General features: G+C 31.9%; 1 protein-coding gene across 1 annotated transcript in view; it reads left to right on the top strand.

The window, feature by feature from the left end:
• The first annotated feature begins 1,333 nt into the window (after positions 1-1,333).
• The window catches only part of LOC106466385 (XK-related protein 8-like), a 23,002-nt gene continuing 8,097 nt past the window's right edge, over positions 1,334-16,238 (top strand). Inside the window, exons 1-3 of the mRNA XM_022394382.1 lie at positions 1,334-1,352; positions 14,729-15,015; positions 15,103-15,479. Of these exons, the coding sequence (XP_022250090.1) occupies positions 14,740-15,015; positions 15,103-15,479 (653 nt within the window). The 5' untranslated portion in view covers positions 1,334-1,352; positions 14,729-14,739. The remainder of the gene's footprint in view (positions 1,353-14,728; positions 15,016-15,102; positions 15,480-16,238) is intronic.

The following is a 16,238-nucleotide window of genomic DNA, read 5'->3' as shown; positions in this document are numbered from 1 at the left end:
CTGAAAGGGGCGAGCATGTTTGGTGTGACGGGGATTCGAATCCGCAACTCGCAGATTACGAGTCGCGCGTCCAAACCATCTGGCCATGCTGGGCCTGGGATATAGAATATGTCAAGTGGGCGGGCCAGAACGTTCACGATTATGGACACATTTTTAAAACAAGAATGGGGATAGGATGATTGTAAAAATTGTAACGATGTGTAGGCTATTAACCTAGTAAGTCACCAAAACCACTCCAACAACCATTTGCTACAACAAAAAAGCCCACATAAATAACCTCAGAAAACGAGCCCAGAAAAACCGCAACTCTAAAAAAATTAAAGCTAATATTTTAAAAAAATAAGACAAAACAAGCCCAATTTCACTTATTAAAAGCAGACTTGGCAACATTATATTCATGTTTAGGGATAGATTTGATATCAGAAAACTACACAATACTGGGTATATGATGTTTGGGTTGAGTTCCGTATTTGCACATATTGTCTTTTTTATACTGATCGCATACGGATCAACCTTAACAGTTTCAGTTTATTCATGTTTGTTTCTGCATCACAGGGTGATTCAAGGGTATATAATACAAAGAAGAATATATTTTGAATATTATAATCTCATTTGTTGAGAGTCTCACAAAATGGCGGTTGTTTAATCTTGATGACGGCACAATCACGCGATCAGGATGCCCTCATTGCCAGGTAGTATTTATCATGAAGTACGTCTCTACTTCGGATAGCCGTCGCGCTACTTTTTCCTCAAGAGAAGTTAGTGTTTTTCCCTTACGTAAATAGTTGTTAGTTAGATAGACAGTTAAATTGCATTTATGGTTTACTTTTATATTTTAGTGAATTGTGTGTTATTTATGTCTTAAAATGCATATTTGAAAGGTTTAAATGATCCTTTAAAATAACTTAAACTTCACCTCGTTTCACTAAGGTCAGCTTACACCGCGAATCGCGCTACTGGGAGAAACATTTTATTTGAAGATTGCATAAGTTGGCCGATGATAACATAATATGCTGCTGGCTTCCTGGTTTGTTTATTTGTTTGAAGTTAAATACAAAGCTACACAATGGGCTATCTGTATTCTGCCCACCACGGGTATTGAAACCCGGTTTCTAGCGTTGTTAGTCCTCAGACGTACCGCTGTGCCACTGGGGGGGGGGACACTTACGCAGAAATTTACTTGCTAATATAACTACAATTAATGTAAAAATAAATTGACTTTATAAATTTACGTTACAGAACAGTAAGGGAAAGAACATCAAAAATAAATTATACGTGAAAAAGTAAAGAGTTGAAATTACAAGTACAACCGAAAGAAGATATTTAAATATTATTCCACGGATAATTAAAAGGTATGTGTATATTTATATTTTTATGTGTATAATTTTAGAAATTTCATTGAATTGTACATTAATGACAATAAATTGAATATCTACAGTTAGTGATATGGTTGAGAAAATGAAAAATAAATTATAAACATTTACCTTAAAAAGCTTTTGGTACTTATTGAAGAGAATCCAGAGGTGATGCAAATGAAATTTGGAAAGTTTAAGATGAAAACATTATTTTTAATTTTTTAATATGAAAATCACCGGACTATTCAGTGCTGGGGCTGGTGACGAAAGTAGATAAAAAACTAATCTTTTATCAGAAATAATTAAATGAATACTCGTATATTTTTGTCCAAAATATTTGTAATTTTTTAAGAAAATCGTAAGAATTTTCGTGAACATATATATTAAGAGCACACAGAGTTATAACTTTATTACAAGTAACAGCTTCTACACTTAAAATGATAACGGATTTCCTATGGCAAGTCCGTGTAACTGAAAGAAGTACGCGCCTTTGCATTAAAAGCAAATAACTGTAGCTTGTTGTAACAGTTGGATTATGTGTTCCTGTTTTATGTTGATTCTCTTTCTGGGGTCTTATGAGATAATTTCTGCAGTAAGTTGTATTGCTCCATTACAGGGGATTTTATGGATTTTTGGTAAACCGTATATTTGTTGGTGTTTTTGGTTGGCTTGTATACATAAAAAATGAATAAAGTTTAAAGTAATTGTTTTTGTTTCAATATTATTTTGAGCTGTTTGTCCAATCTTTTGTTGTATGTTGGAGTAAGGTCAGTATTCGACTGAATAAACTTAGACGTATCATTCAATATATTTACCATTGTTTGGTTGTTAAAATCACGATCGAGTTTCCTTTATCGACTCTTTTTAATGACAATATCTTCATTGTTCCTTTTTTTTCTGCTGATGTCAAATTTTGTTTCAGAGGCTTCTTTTTCTTTTGTATTTCTTATGCATTTTTTTTTGTTAACGAGTTATTTTTATGCAGTTGTTACCTATTACAATTTCGAATGGTCTGAAACCGAGCTAAATGATAATTTAAATTTAGAAGTTAAATATATATACCAATATATCTCCAATTTATGATATTTGCCAACAAGATTGATACACACACACAGTTTTTTAATACAAATATGTTTTAATATACAAACAACAATACAATTTACAATAACAGTTATTACAAACAATGATTTATATATATAAAAGTTTCATGAACTTACAACCAATATAAAGTCTTCTTTCTAGTCTGGAACTTCCTTGATATCTATTCGAGGGTTGACGATGAGCGAATTAATTTTGAGTTGACGTAGGTATAAATCACTTAACGGGGAGCTAGCTAGCCTCGTAGTTTTCTCTGATCACACGCCGATTACAGGTCGAGTTTCCACCGATGACGTTAGATAATGTTTTTGTAAATGTCTAATGTCCAATGTGAATTCACTGAAGTTAAATGGTTTGTAATGTTCGAAATTTATAAGCGTTCCTGATGAAATATCTGAAGATTCTCGATTCATAAGTGTTATAACAATCAAAGTATAGCTTACGAAGTTTATAGCACACAACTATGGCAACCTAATATTAGATACTGTTTTTTGGCACGTCGCGTTGGTTATATTTATAGGCGTGTGTAGAGTTTCTCGAAAATTCAGATTACGTAACAATAGAAAGCTACATTAGCGTTTACGTACACACATATATTGTGGATTCTCACACTCGAGAATCTTCTACAACTAGAGAATAGGCGGGAATTTCGTAATACATATTTAACAGTATAATTTATGTACATTTCTAAATATAAATGAAATTTAAACAAATGTCAATGTTAAAATAAATATAGAATAATAAATCCGTCACACAGTGTATTGCAGTGTTAAAATATTCTGTAAGATATACATACCAATTTACTAAACGTATCTCCACAGAATTTGGCAAGCGTTTAGTAAACATTACAAATCTGTTGGACACAAAAAATCAGGTTCTTGAATAATGTATTTTTACTAAATATTTAATTGTGCATTTATGGAGTCGGTCTGCCTCAGAATCTTACTATTTTAAGTGTAAGGTTAATTTTTTTGCTAAAAATAAAAATACCTCTTTTCATCTTACAGTTTTATAATTAATCTGCATAATTTCTGAAACTTTCTAAATAACTATCGAACGTTTTTTGAGATAAAAGTTTACATTTTATCTAAACTATTCTGTACCTAAATTAACTGTAACTTAATCATAAATGTACATTGCAATGACATTTGAAAATTATGAAATAAAATAAACATACCTTTTTTTCATATTATACTAGTAAGAGGCCTGATCAAGTGGTTAAGGCGTTCGACTTGCAATATGAGAATCGTGGGTTCGAATATCTGTTACAAAATATTCTATTTTAGCATTGGGGCAGCATAATGTAACGGTCAATCCCAATATTTGTTGGCGGTGGGTGGTGTTGACTAGTTGCCCTCCCTCTAGTCTATTATTATTAAATTATGAACGGCTAAAGCAGATAACCCTAGTGTATCTATGCATGAAATTCAAACCAAAATTCCAGTAAATATGGAAGATTTTTTATATCTAATTTTCATGTTATGATTGATGTTTTAAATATATTTACAGTGGTTTGTTTGGTTATTGCTCTATCGTGTAGAATGAATTTCAGTTTCAAAACATAATTAAAGGGTTTTATCTTGCGATTAAATGTAATTCATTGTTAAAGGATTGTGATATTCATGTGGTGTGTACTTGCTCTTAGGAACAAAGGAAAGTTAACATTTTCGTTGAGCATTTTGTGAGATTAATGATTATTGGTTTTAAAGTTAAATTTAATTGTTGGATGGAGGTCAAGGAAGGAAAAATGCAATATCGACGTATATTATATGTTTTTTATCTACATTTAGTTATAGAGGAATATTTTTAAATGTTTATTTAATTTTATATAATTTTAGCATAAAACATGTGGTCCAGAAAAGTGTTGAAATTGTCTTGTTCTAGTTGCTCAGTAAAGGCTACACAATTGTGTGGGTGTATATATATATATATATATATTACCTTTTTGCGATATGCTTCATGAAATCTGCTAATGAATTACTCTTTTTTTAACTTTGTATCTATTGACCTATATGAAGTTATTTTGAAGTCTTGACAAAACAGAAAAGGATAGGGAGAACGTTAGTTTACATAAGTAATACAATTTTTTTTGCAAAAGATAAGTATGGTGTACCGTGGAAATACCAAAAAGTATAGAAATAATGTACACAAAATCGTACAAAAATAACTATATAAACAGCCAAATATTTCAAACAACAACTCTTTTCTACAACTTAATGTTGAATTCCTGTCAGTTGTATGAATTCAGGTTTGAATAAAAGCATTTAAAGTGAACAGTGCTATGCAGTCTTACAGATGCCAATAATCATAAGCTTGTAAGATTGATGCAGTACTTACTGGCTACTTATATAGGCATTTTTATATGGTTTTGTGTATTCATCGCTAACTTGTTTTTGTACTTTTTGGCATTTCCATCTGTACATCATACATAATTTTCGCAATTTTTTATTACTTGTTTTCCCTCTTTTTTATGCAATTTTATTGAAGTAGCTTCATAACTGAATATTTGTTTTATTTTTTATGGTAATATATCTTGTTAATATCACATCATTTTTGTTATTTTGGAATATTTACAGTACCCACTCCTTCTAACTTCACCCCAACTCACTGCATATCCATACAATCGACTCCACCACATACTGGGGTCATGGCAATTAATAAGGAGGGCATCATACAAATCTCAGGCAATGAAGTATGATAGCACGCATACACACACAAAACTATCAGGCTTGGCCCCACTGAAAATTTAAAGAAAAGTGGACTGCTATATAATGTATTGTTTTGAGAATTAAGAAACAAGTGTTTTAAACTCAGATATCAATAACATGTACACAGATCTGTCAATTGCTTAAGTACTTGATACCTTGAATATTAAATTTATCCTTTCTTTCTTTCTTTTTTAATTTTACTGAAATGGTTTTGACACATATCATGTTTGTGCAAGGAAAAGTCACAAACGGTCTTTATATAAGAACAATTTGTACTGCCATCTGGCGACTAGATATGAAACTGTTATTTATGAAACATGGAAATAATATATGCTTATTAATTGAAGTCACTGCTAAATAGTAGTTTTTCTTTTTATTATTTCCCCACAAAAATACGTGTGGTAGAAGAACAGAATAGTACTACAAGATGTGAAGCACTCGATAATGACAATTAGGTGCTCAAATAAGCTATAACTCAACTTTAGCAGTTTTTTTTGTAAGCATCATAGAGTAATAGATTGAATGTAGCAGCTCTTTTTTTTCTCAGCCAATCTCCATATACTAAGCACTATTGTGCTTGGTGATATTTCAACGAAAGTACCAAGGGTTGACAATTCTGCGAAGCTTTGATACCTACACAACAAGGTATATAAACAATCCATTGTAATAGAAACAAGATATCAAAACTTTGCCGTATTGTAGTATTACAAGTTACCATTGTTTTTTTTCTTCTCGCAGTTCCTGGTTGTTACACCAGAATAAGGCCTTTTGTGAACCAAAGATTATATCTTATTATGAAATTGTTTAAAAGAGGATACGATTTAATTTTTACTTGAATATAGTCTGTGTTTATTAGAATTCAATTATAAATAAGAATCATTTTATAGAGAGGGATGCTCACAAGTTTTTATTATTTTTTAATTTATGATGTTTACTCATTTATGTTTTGTGCTTCTTAATGTATAGTGTTACAGACTTTGAAGAACAGACATATAAATATGTTTGGTAAAGATTTGGTATCTCAAATATCCTTTTGTGAAACATGTTATTTGTTCAAGGGCATCATTATATTGATGACTTACTATTATATTTTCTTTATTTTTTGTAAGTGTTGAAAATATTGAACAGCTGCTTGAGTGTGCACTAAAACCAAAACCCTTTGATTTGGTGTATGATGTGTCACACCTTAAGCACTACTTTGACTACAATTAAAAAAAGAAAGAAACGACTTGGTAGTGTGCATTAACTTGCCTAAATATAAAGCATTGTGACAGTGTATGAAACATTTCTATGATGAACAAATAGAGGTAAAATGGGCACTAACTGTTTAGTTCAGACTGACACTTGTAGAGAAAGTCTTGAAGAACTAATGTACAAAAGTAGCTGAGTATAATAGATGACGTTCTGAAAGACAAAAAATTTTCGAAATGTCATCCTTTCTGCCTGAGCTACGTTTGGAGATTTGTCCTCCAAGACTTTCTCTACATGTGTCAGTCTGAACTAAATAGTTGCTGCTTATTTCGCTTTTGTTTGTTCATCGCTCTACTTATCACAGTGGTTTCATTTCCGTAGGTCATGCATTTTGTATCGTAGATTTTTATTGACAAGCTTCAAAAAGTATAATTACTTACGCCTTTCAAGTTTAGTAAGACTTAAGTCGCACATTAAGCTTAATATATTTTTGTTCTATTTAACTATTTTTATAAACTGTATTGTTAGAATCACAGTAACTCTCAGACAGTTCTGCGTGATAACAACAGTTTTATCCTTAATAACTATATCTGTGTTAAACAAAAGTCCGATTAACGTTTTCGGTGGTTGAATATCATGTTTTTGAAACCATTTGATTTATTAATTATTTTACTAGCCCCAAGAGGCACACCCGTATGTCTGTGGACTTACAACGTGAGAAACAGGGTTTCGATACCATTGGTGGACAGAGCGCAGATAACCCAATGTATAGCTTTGTGCTTAATTACAAACAAGCAAAATTATTTTTTGTTTGGGTGGCATGAGTTATTAAAAAATCGCATCAAATACAACCGTTCTGAGAAACATACACTTTCTTGAATTTATTAACTATATTGAATTTATTAACTATATATTTCTAAAAAAACCAACAAAAAACAAAAACAGTTGCACGTTACTCAATCACTGTTACGTGAAAATACAAATCTCTACCCAAGTGCTTCACCAGTACTTGATTATCATTTCCATGCTCAGTTATGATTGGATTAGCATTCACATTAAATGATCAAGCTTGTTCTTCTCATAGTGTTAGTTTCGTTTTGTTGTGTATGTGTTTCGGCAAGGTAGGTATCAACGTAATAATTTCGGATAAACAATAGATTATCAAATCACATAAGTAGTTACGAGTACACTATAAACACACATGCTGATTGGCTGCTTCAAGTGATATGGGGAGGGGTGGAGATGATGGGCCACAGTTCCACGAAATGGTGCCAGAGAGTGTGTTCCTAAGGGAGAGGTGGTATTATAGTTCCATTGTGACTCGCCAGAGGATGTGTTGCTAGGAGCAAGTGGTGTTACTATAGTAGTATAGGCAAACGTTGTTACTAAGGGCAATATTACTATAGACTGATAGTGTTAGAAATGGCAGTATTACTACTTATAGGTAGATGTCATTACAAAGGTACTATAGGCTGATTGTATTCCTAAAGACAGTGTTACTATAATTCCCGGTAGGATGATGATGAGGTCATTGAACTGCATACATATTTCAACTTATGTTTACTTTATAGTTTTCAGTTCGGTATTTAGTATTTAACAAACCTATTGTTTTTGCTTTTATAAGTAAAACCTTTATTTGAATGAGACAAATATTATTGCAGCCAATAATGTGCTTTGCATACTTTTACAATTATCCGTTGCTTTATGTATAAAACTCTTATTAATACCGCTAATTTATTAGTTCTGCAGTTTTCGCTTCTCTAACAATTATCCGTTGCTTTATGTATAAAACTCTTATTAATACCACTAATTTATTAGTTCTACAGTTTTCGCTTCTCTAACAATTATCCGTTGCTTTATGTATAAAACTCTTATTAATACCGCTAATTTATTAGTTCTGCAGTTTTCGCTTCTCTAACAATTATCCGTTGCTTTATGTATAAAACTCTTATTAATACCGTTAATTTATTAGTTCTGCAGTTTTCGCTTCTCTAATGGATATATCGTATAACATACAGTTATATCTTGAAAAGGTTTTAATATTTATCACATTTATTATTTAGTTTTTATAAATAAAACCACTATATAGACGAGACAGTTATATTATGATTCCATAACCGATTGTGTTTTTATGATTTAGTACGTGTATGTAATGTAGTAACATATGATTATAGTTTTCGCTTCTATATTTAATTTGCACGACATACTTTTCCATTTTCTGACGTTTTGCATGTAAACACTTATTGCTAATTTATTAGTTTTCAATTTCTATAATTTCTATATTTTATAACATACTTTTACATCTACTTGCCCTGAAAATGACTTTCATTTAAACTTTTAAATAATTTATAATATACAACAATTTAAATTTCGTGTTTAGTTTTATAAGTTAATGTATATAATTGTTCTGTTAAAGTTTAGTTTTAAAGGATTCTATATCAGTCTAGGTAAATATCTATGTTTAGCCTTTACTTTTGTATAAATTAAAACTAATATTGTTGCCTCTCATTAGATATTTTCCCCAAATCTTTAGACATATGCTCACAGATCTCTATATAAGTTGTATATAAGCATTATTAACGTTTCTATGTGAGAGCCATTCATCTTGAACGTGAGCGATAGAAGCAATTTTCAAACAGTATGGACGCTTCAACCTTATTAAATATTTAGTGTGACTCATCACGACCTTTTACTAAGCTTTTGTATGCCACATACGTTATCAATGTATTTAAGCAAAATCACAAACTCCAAACAAGACTGCTGACACAAATACTGAAACATGTATTAACAAACCTCCAAATACTAGATAGGGCTTATGATCTCAGATCAATTTTTGAGATTTATAGCTAATCATTTATACTCAACTTGTGCGATGAGTTATGGAAGACAAAAAGAGACATACAGTTTTATAACTAATGGTACATAGATCAACTACGAAGAAATTGAACATCGTAGTTTTAGTTTTATTTATACTATTTAAGAAAACTTAAAACATTTGATCTTATATAGCTTTTTTCTTTTTACAATTTCAGAAACAAAATTAAATCAACCATTTTCAGATTTTATAAAAGAAACTTAAGTATTATCCTTACCATTCTTCTGTAGAACATTCGTTATGAAGTAACTTTTAACATTTTGATAATTGAAATTAATAAAACTGAAGTGTTTTGCTGTGTGCAACAATCAACATACAGAATGATAGTATTAATAGGTATGATGTTTATCATTACAGAATATGCTTTACAACTAAAATAGAGCTACGCTCACTATACTTTAACTTAACTACTACCTTCACTATATTTATCTTAACTAGTGATGATCAGCTTTTGTATGTCACTGAATTTAAAATTCAGTAAACTTATTTTATTGATGTTAGTAAACCAATTTTACCGATTTTTTCACTTTACGTGATATTTTGTTTCTCAAGATTCGGCGGGAAATGTTCAATATTCACATTTCAGTTAGTGTACAATTATTGTATATTTTCTATTCAATTAGATTCATTGAAATGATTATCAACATTTCTAACACATGTGTTTCACCAACTATTACAAATATCCATATATATTTATTGTATTGAAGAAGGAATTTTATATGTTACTGAACGTATCAATCAATAAAAACGAATTTATCTATTCTTTCACTTTACAAAACGCTAAATGCTTACACCAAATTCTCTTTCTCAAGATTTATAGTTCTGAAAGAGAGTTTTTAATTTCACTGGTCTTAACAGTCAGTAAAAGGTATTTATTGATTCGTTTGCTATACCCAACGATACAAAACTGTAAATGTACATTCATAGCATTCTATTTCTTAAGAATTGATGGATCAAATAATGCAAATTCACATAAAACATTTAGGACACTCGGGAATGTGATTGGATTTGTGATGCTCACTGATTCTCCTCTTCATATGAAAAATCACCAGAATATACAATATCCATACAGTCTGTGACTAAAACTATAAATCAGTCTTATAATGTTCATAACATGAAACAAGAGAAATCTTACATGTTCAGTGTATTTGTGTAGAAGAATAATGTATAAAGAAGCTTCAAGTTAATTCGTTATAGTTAATGGTTAGTCTTTTATGTACTGAACCTAATTTATCATTAGGTTCATGTTTCATGACCAGAAGAGTACATATTTTCAAGAAGCAAGATGAGATGGAATAAAACTTTGTATGTAAGTTATGTTTGACCTATCATTGAGGTTCTATCTATCCTACTGACCTTTTACCATTAGTCATATGACCATCAATGACCATAACTTGAGAAACAACCTGTTCTGTCACTTAATATTTGAACATAATGTAAAACAAGAACTAATATATTTCGTCTGATATATAATAATACAGAACACCATTTGAAACTATAAGAATTAGATTCTTCTAACATAGATACTGCGGATTGTTAAAAGCTATAATATTTAAGGAAAATTAGAGTTATTCACCGTACTAACGATAAGATTTTTTAAATAGGATGCTCTATTTATTTATGTTTTGTAAAAGATTATAATCTCTAGTTACTTTAGTGCTGAATGAAAATGGAATGTAATTACATTTTTGACGATTTCTATAAAAGCAGAGTTAACAATATCAGGCTCTTCGACGATATAAAGGACGGGAAAAGCGTTAAATACTGTGATATTACATCATTCTATCATTGGAACAATAAGTACTGTGAATACCATAGTAGGCATTTTCAATACGGTGTATCAAAACGTGAGTTCTGTGATCTCAGGACGAAAGGTATGGTCTACAAGAAAAGACACATCTATTATTTTACATGAAATCAATTTGTAAAGCACGTTCATGTAAATTTACATAAAAATCTATCACTGGTGCCAATTCATGGATTATGACGTCATTATCTCTACTCTTTCTCCCTATCGCTTGAGACAGCCAGTCAGCACGTGTATTTAGAGTGCAACCTTAATTACTTATTTAACTGCCGTACATGATGAGAATCCGCCTCTTTGTATATTAGTTCTTGCTGAAGGTAGGATGGAAGACACGTGCAACAAAGATGCAACACAAAAGAACACTTTGAACACATATTCGAGAAGAAAGGTGAGCGTTTATATACTAATATATATTAAAATTTTACTGGAAACATTTCTGACAGTCAATAGTTAACTAAACAACGTGAAACAAACCCAAACTGAATCATACATTAATGATCGAACAGTACTGTCCATGATTATCTATCCAGTTTAAAGCAAAATGCGTATAATGATAGAAGTAATTACTTTGTTTACTTAGGGTAAGGTTGTCGGAGCTGGTTTCCTTTCAGTGGGGTGATTTGTGCTTGTATTCACTTATTTTTATATATACTATGTTTTCATCGTAAAAAAATGGCGCTTGCGATAAGAGTCGTAGCGCAGTATGTGTAGGCCTCCCCTGCGAATTTTCCCATCGGGTTTTCTATATATCCGATGTGGGTGTAGTTTTTACGCCTCTATTTAAGATTATGTAGTTTATGTTACCCGTTGTAACTCGTAAAACGTACAGAAAAACATTGAAGATTAAGAAAGAGCGAATGCCATGTCTGACTAGACGGCTATAGATAGTTTCAATCACGTTGTTGAAATGATAGAGTGTGATTGTGTATTTATGAAAACAACAACAATACTGCATCAGTTAATCTGACCTAATAACGACCTTGCCCATGCAGCGTAATTAATTTACTCTTTCCATCCACTCTGAAAATACTTACAAATGAACTTGGTATGTAATACGTTAACATATCTTCCACTCCTTGCAGTTAAGTTTATTCGGGCTTTCTTCCTTTAACTATAGCTTTGTGGATAAGACGTGCTTGTTTTACTTATTGGTCCCTTTGTGGGTAGAAAATATCGGGGCCGAAACTATGTCAGTCGTATATTAGTGAATGATACTGTGTTTGAGAATGAAACTCGTGGCTTTAAGACTACAATCATACTCGCAGGGTTTCAATCCTAAGGTGACTTTGTTACAAGTGTGGATATCCGTCAATTAATATAGGCATAGTATACAGCGTGTCCAATCACTGGACGTCTTTCTTACGTTAATTAATACAGACGTTTTGTCAATACACGCCAACAAACCACAGCTAGTAAGAAAGTGACACTTAATACTAACCAACATTATCGGAACAGACCTATACTTTACAGAACCAAGAAGAGTCTTTAAGATAAATGGTGGTCGTTTTCCTTTCTAAAACAGTGTTAATATCTTCATTTATAGTAACGCTATGGAAACTAAATTAACAGGTTCTTGTAATCACCCGCATGCAATCGGTACAGCCGTATCGAGCATCATTATTTACGCTAATATCATATGACACTGAACTTTCTTTAATTAGTATGATTTCATAAAATTTAACAAATTTGTGCATAAAAGTAACGAATAATAACCGTCCACCCGTATGATTCTTTTGAAAAGTTGAACTAGAAACTGCTAATCTAGTTTATTGGCCTAACCAATACTTATGTATCTGCACGTGGTTTCCCCCAATAGTTTTGTTACTCTAAATCAGCCATCTTTAATCCGAAGGATAAAAACGACCCACCTTCATTCTCAGGTGAAGCTGTAGTAAAACTTTCAGGCCGATAGCTCGCGTGTCGTTTTGCGTACGTGTGGGCCTTTTGATCAAAATTGAGTGGTTTTTGTTGAATAACTTTGCACACGTGATTCATGTTTAGACCAACTTTGATTCTTAATTGTAGATTTTAAACATCTGTCAGTGTACTAAATTTGAAAAACAAATCCATATAAGTTAAATAAGTTTTTCTATCAAATAAAGTTTCAGTACTTCCAGTGCGAAGAAAAAAAAAGAAGAAGAAATCCAATCAAACTTGGAGATTTTATATCTTGTGTATTTCTTAATAGAACGCTTTGAAACTTGGTATGTTAAGTAACGGTCCAGGAGAACATATTCACTGAAAATATGTGATAGTTTGGATTACCACAGTCTGGGCTACAGAAGGTGGAAAATCGCTAAACTATCACTCCTGTTAATAACACACAGCGTGTCCTGCAAGTTGTTTTGTCTTGCACGTTTCAGGTAGAGGTAATTACAGTCTAACTTTACAAGAATGATTAGTTGACACACCTTACAAACAGAGTTTTGTTTGCCATATATACGATATCATAATGTTTGATAAATCTGGTTAAACGTTTGAAATTATGCAAATATTTGAATTTACTAGTAGGAAAACAAAACATTTCAGGCTCTTCAAGTAATCTTTAATCGTGTTATAAATTATTTATTTACTAGATAATTCGGGCTTGTCCTAGTAATCAGCGTGCCGATCTGCGGAACGGAATATCCATAGTTCGAATATCCATTTGAAAAGAAATTCATTAAAAAAAAATTCTTTACATTTTAAAACTACGTCTTTGTATGGTCGTTATGCTTCCGTGCGTTAGGTTTTTCTCGTACTTATGAATTAATCAGATTGCCCCCCCCCCCCAGTGGCACAGCGGTATGCCGGCGGACTTACAACGCTAGAATCCGGGTTTCGATACCTGTGATGGGCAGAGCACAGATAGCCCATTGTGTAGCTTTGTGATTAATTACAAACAAACTAATCAGAGTTCTCGAACAAATACTGTTTCAAACAAGTTTAATACAGTTGATTAATTGGGTTAAGGTACATATATTTTTTGTAGTAAATGGTAGGTCGTAACTCATATTATCTTGTATTTTCAAACCTCAGTTTTCTCTATTTTACCTGAATGTTATACTTAGCTAGAGCTGAAGCTCAGTGTAAGGTTTGAGCTCTTTATTATATTTTGTATAATTAATATCCGGCTGATGCATGATATTTAAGGTTAAGTGTTATCCTCGGAAAAGTACTCATTAACTGTGACAAACTATTATGGTCAAGAACATATTAAATTTATAAAACTTATCTGAATAATGATCTTATACCCCAATATTCTTCAATAGATATTAAATAAATATAGTTTGCCTTTTACAGTAATTATAGAATTCTGTGTTTGCTGTTGGACTAGCGGTAAGTTTACAGATTTACATTGCCAGAAACCGGGGTTTAACTTCCCGCGGTACCTCTCAGTGGCACAGCGGTATGTCTGCGGACTTAAAACGCTAGAAACGTGGTGGGCATAATACAGATAGCCCATTGTGTAGGTTTATGCTCAATTACAAACAAATAAGCAAACTCCCCGCGGTGGATGTAATCCAGATAGCCCATTGTTTAGCTTTATAATAGCTGTGGTTTTAATTTTGATTTTGAATAAATATGTTTCCGTACGTTTAATGTGTTAATGAAAGATAGCTACAGATTGTTAGCTAGCCTTCTTGGATTGTTGTAACTTATTTTAGTCTTTTTACTTTAAATTGGATCTTAGATATAAAACTATACGTTACAGCCGAATAACGTATGATGGACGAAGGAGACCAGAAAACCTCTGATAATCTTCTAAAGGATGAAGTCGTCGATCATGACGATGAATGCGATGGAGAATGTTACTTTGATGAAAAATACCAGACAACCTCTGATCATCTTCTAAAGGATGAAGTAATCGATCATGATAATAAATGCGATGGCGAATGTTACTTTGATGAAAAACACCAGACAACCTCTGATCATCTTCAAAAGGCTGAAAGCATCGATTATGATGACAAATGCGATGCAACATGTTACTCTGATGAAAAACACCAGACAACCTCTGATCATGTTCTAAAGGCTGAAGTTTTTTCATCAGAGTAACATGCTCCATCGCATTTATCATCATGATCGATTAACCAGACAACCTCTGATTGTCTTCAGCAAGATGAAGACGAGGATCATAATGATTATTACTTTGAAGAAAAATTGCTAGGCTGTTTTTTACCTGAGGAAGAACACAAATTCACATTCTTAAAAAAGCTAGGCATGGTGGTCGGAATGATGCTGTTTGTGATAGATTTTGTGCTCGACATCGTTGTTTGTTATCAGTACTACAGAAAAGGAGATAAAGCTTATTTTGGAATAACAGTAGCAATAATTATTTCATCATCACTTCTACATACGTTATGGAGTCTCTTTTGGTACTTGAAATTCGAAAAGGGATTTGTAAGCGTCACTAGATGGATATTTCGTGTGATTTTTTTAGTACTTCCACTGTCTCCAGTTTTAAGGTAAGCAAAAATCCACTTTTAATCTGAAGGTATGAAAACATGAGTGTTTGGGAAATAAGATTACTTTAGTTGTTTAACCAAGAGTGAATTCAAGAAAGCAGTGTATCTAGTGATCTAGTATAGTAATATATCATTTTAAGGTTCAATTTTTGTGCAAGATCTTATGAAAGCTGTTTTTACTAATACAGATAAAATGTTATTAGTGTTTGTTTAGTTAAGAAGATAAAAAGAAAGTTATCAATCTTCCAATAAGGATTTAAATTCAACTAATAACATGCTTTTTGTAAATCCTATTACAAAGATTTACTCAAATTATTTCAATTTTTCTAACTGTGCTTGGGTTAACACCTTTTGAGACTTTAATAAATATAGAATGTTGTATTTGGTATTATGATACTAAATTTCGCGTTTGGTGGTTTATATACTTGTTGCAACTACATCAATTGTGTATGCACTCTACGATGATAAATAACGTCTTTTTCTTTTCCAAAAGAGATTAATTAGCAACAGTTGATGAGATGACTAGTGGGTTGTATGTTTTATAGCTGTTGTTACAAAGTGTGCTGTTTCATGCTTTACCAAAATTACCCTATACTTTCTAAAATTGATTTCTTACCCATATTACTTAATGAATTTTAAATCTGACTTGTTACCGAAATTAATCAATATTAAAAAAAAAATCAGACTGATTGCCACAACTGTCTATCCCTTCTCATTATTCTATAAACCGACTAATGCAGTGTCAGCGTGGTTTACCTA

This window comes from Limulus polyphemus, unplaced genomic scaffold (assembly GCF_000517525.1).
Source record: "Limulus polyphemus unplaced genomic scaffold, Limulus_polyphemus-2.1.2 Scaffold2244, whole genome shotgun sequence".
Lineage (NCBI taxonomy): Eukaryota > Metazoa > Arthropoda > Merostomata > Xiphosura > Limulidae > Limulus > Limulus polyphemus.
This window is presented reverse-complemented; position numbering and strand designations above follow the sequence as displayed.